This window comes from Aspergillus pseudotamarii, assembly GCF_009193445.1.
Source record: "Aspergillus pseudotamarii strain CBS 117625 unplaced genomic scaffold BDV38scaffold_129, whole genome shotgun sequence".
Lineage (NCBI taxonomy): Eukaryota > Fungi > Ascomycota > Eurotiomycetes > Eurotiales > Aspergillaceae > Aspergillus > Aspergillus pseudotamarii.
Genome location: NW_022475143.1, coordinates 4,017 through 7,512, shown reverse-complemented (window position 1 = coordinate 7,512; position 3,496 = coordinate 4,017). Strand labels below are relative to the sequence as shown.

At 47.4% G+C, this 3,496-nt stretch overlaps 1 protein-coding gene across 1 annotated transcript; it reads left to right on the top strand.

The window, feature by feature from the left end:
• Positions 1-698: 698 nt before the first annotated feature.
• Positions 699-1,854, top strand: BDV38DRAFT_289060 (uncharacterized protein; the record flags this gene model as incomplete). Its single annotated transcript, XM_032061166.1, has 2 exons — positions 699-1,729; positions 1,782-1,854. 2 exons carry the CDS (start codon positions 699-701, stop codon positions 1,852-1,854), a joined length of 1,104 nt encoding a protein of 367 aa, XP_031907102.1.
• Positions 1,855-3,496: the final 1,642 nt, after the last annotated feature.

Below are 3,496 nucleotides of genomic sequence, written 5' to 3'. Positions count from 1 at the left end.
ACGGTTGCACAGCCTTACTCGCAAGGATGATCATCTAATGAATTCTCCCCCGGACGGGATGATCAGCAGTCACTAGTGTGATATGTACGCGACTGTACTCGAATTGCAGGAAATTTCATCCCTGGATACCTGGATGTATATATTCGTCTAGTTCCTCAGTCCCTGAACACATGCCTTATAAAACTCTGAACATATTATGAGCACATAGGCGCGTCCCGTCCAGATTTATATTTTCGTTTATTTTATTGCTGCCATGACCGAGCGAACTGAATCTATATCGTTGAATCAACTTTCCGGGGCATCCCAGCACAATTACACTCAAACTGCGGGCCTCACAGGACGACCCAACTCCACCACCCACTTCCGTTCTCCCGCCAAGCCCCGGGGAATCTGATCAAGACCCGACTGGAGGTACCATAGATCAATCTCCATTTCCCTCAGCATGGCTGCATCGCTCTGGGTATATCCTCCTTCTCGTATTTGTCTACACTATCCTCGCTCTGTTCTCGTGGCCGGTCACAAGCTATCTATCGTTTCGGCCAGTCTATGCTTATAGTCATAAGGAATTATACAAGGCTGCCACAGTGATGCAAGCAATTGTCAACACTTTAACTATTCCTTTAACTTCTGCAGTGTGTTCAAGTGCCGCAGTAATCTTTATACAAAGGAAACAAAGTAATCTTTCTCTACGGCAAACTATGGTCCTTGCGGACAAAGGCTGGACCGACTTGCCAACGTATTGGAATCTCTTATCTGGATTCAGCTCGCGAGGCTGGCAGAGATACGGAAGCTCTTTCCTTTTCATTGGAATATTCGCAATCCTTCTCGGCCCTATCGTAAACGGCCTACAGCGACTCTTCGTGACAGACACAATTACCAAGATCTCTGGGAATCCTGGAACTGTTCCCAACTTGTTTGGTATGCCAGACCCTTGGAGGAAATGCGCTAAGTCTACGCCTCTAGGTTTGACTGTCCTTCAGACCCGCAGCGCGCTAGGATTTCTAAGTGAAGGGCAAAAGCCGGCTCAGCTATGGCACCGTGGTAATTCAACCTGTCCTAATGCATCTCTGTCTGTCTATCAGCCGGAGGACTGCGCCGGTCCTACACTTGGGAACATACTCTCTTTGGATGATCCATTTTTGGCGCAAATAGGTCGCCACTATAATACCGGGAGAGTCCAAAGTTTTATACCTCGCATCAATTCGACCGCACAGTTTCAAGATATTTCAAGCTCCGATTTCTCACAGAAGTGTGATTCAATACCGGGAGCTTTCGTTGCCGAATACCAAGATAGCATGTATCAGAACTGGGGACTGAAGGCTTGCATACCTGCCAACATCTCGCAATCTCCATGGAACCTTACAAGGAAACGCCAGGACTTTGAAGAAGAGCTTTTTCTTAACATCACAGCGAAAAATGACGCCTTGGTTATAACTACTACTTTTTACAACGTCACACTGCGCACCACAGCGGGGTACTTCGAACTGCCTAACAATATGAATGATGGCCGCGCTGGTCGATTGCTTGAGAACGACCCATTTGATATGGAGGACTGCGGTCTAGACTGTTCAGGACCACACGCCATCGATACCGCCAATCCAGAAATTATTGAAAGGAACAAAGGCCCACTAGCGATAATTGCCATCGCTCCTTTCGGAGAAGGATCATTTATAGCTACCCGTTTGGCCAATCCATCTGCCTTCAAGAGCAATGGTACTGCTTCCGGGCTGTGTGTGGATCTGGTTCCACTCGGACATTTTCTGACTGACAATCTTCTTGAGCCTTACTACTGTGTCAAATCATATTATAGTTCGGATACCGGGGTATCTGATGAAATTCGGCGGTATTTGCTAAACTTCCAAATTGGCAGGGAGGATCTCCAGAATGCTTTTGAGGCGGCAGCATTTTTAGCCAACCAGGCCTGGATGGAGAGCCTTACTCCATTTTGCAATACGCAGACTCTTCACTATGACAACGGGCTTGATACTCAAGTACCCGTTATTTCGATAGCGGGTTTGGTACTCATCTCTGTTCTTCTCGGACTGCATCTTCTCATTCTGATCGTCCTCGCCACTTGGTCTGCTATGTCTTCAAGATGGACGACCAGTCTCGACTCTTTTACTATGATGAGAATCGGAGGTACAATTGTGGATAGTATTCCCTTGAAAATTGCACATCGCTGTAATCTCTCGAACCATGTTTCTTTCAGTTCGACGTCGCGATAAGCCTGTACTTTGCGCAGAATACCAATAGCAGCATCGGACTGCTGCAGCTGATTGTTAATTGTGATCAAGGCTTCGACAGCTCCAGAGTTCTGATCTTGCTCGAATTCGAGCTCCTTGTAGTGGAGAGCCTTGGCAAAGGCATGACACTTGGCTGCATATCTGCCGAGTGTACGGATATCGATGGGAAGGGCTTTGTCATCGTGTTCTATGAATTCGGCAAGGTTGAGAAGAATTTGCAGGATTTCGGGTGAGATATTCGGAGAGGTGAGGGCTTTTTCGATGGAACGAACCAGCTCTTCCTGGTACTGATCATATAGCTCGGTCCAGCATGACACGAACGCTGCGTTGAACAGCTCTCTTGCCAGGGGCTGATAGATTCCAGCCAGGCTGGCACAGGCTCGCAGAGCCGGAGATGGCGATTCTTTCAGAAGCTCGACGCTGAATCGACGAATCCACTCCTGCCAATCTTCTCTGGTTGACTTTCGCGAAGCATTCTATGTATTCTTAAGATGTTGCTGGTTAACAAGGATCTTTTTTTGGCTGATCTCAGCAAAATTGGTATTATCAGCAGGGAATGCGTACTTCTCCGGTGGGTTTAGATTATGTGGGAGCGGATCGCCCTTTTGCAGCTTCGTCACAAGGATCTGATAGTTGATATGATCGATCTGATGCTGCTTAAGGACCTTGTTCATAGGGTGGATGTAATTTATGAAATCCTGTCCAAGCTGGAAGATGAGAGTGCAGGTGCAGTCCATCGCAGCTTGACGCAGGACGCGGTCACTGCTAGCCGCAACGCGTGACAGGGAATGAATCATCGGAGATGCGAAGTCGGAGACGTTTACCTGTCGCGAAAGTTTGGTAAGACTATCGATAGCAGACTTGCGAATGCTCTGGGAGTGTTGTGGTAGATCAAAGAGTCGGATAATGGATGGGATGATTAGATGCATGTATTCCTCGCCGCTTGATCCGAAAATCAGAAAGGTATGGAGAATTTTCTCCGATGGCTGACGATGAGGAGTATTATCCTTCTCAAGTATGTTAAGCATCAGTGGGATCAGTCGAGCAAGATAGTTTCTGAGTTCTCCTTCCAGGGACCTTGCAATAGCCTCCACCAAAGATATTATGGTACACTGTACTTGGTACGACGCATCCCAGAATTCCTGGATCACATCAATGATCTCTGGAAGGAAGGCATGAATGTGCTGCCGCACGATATTGACCACAATCGCCATCTGATTGAAATAGGATTCAAGCCGACTGGAGGGAGAACT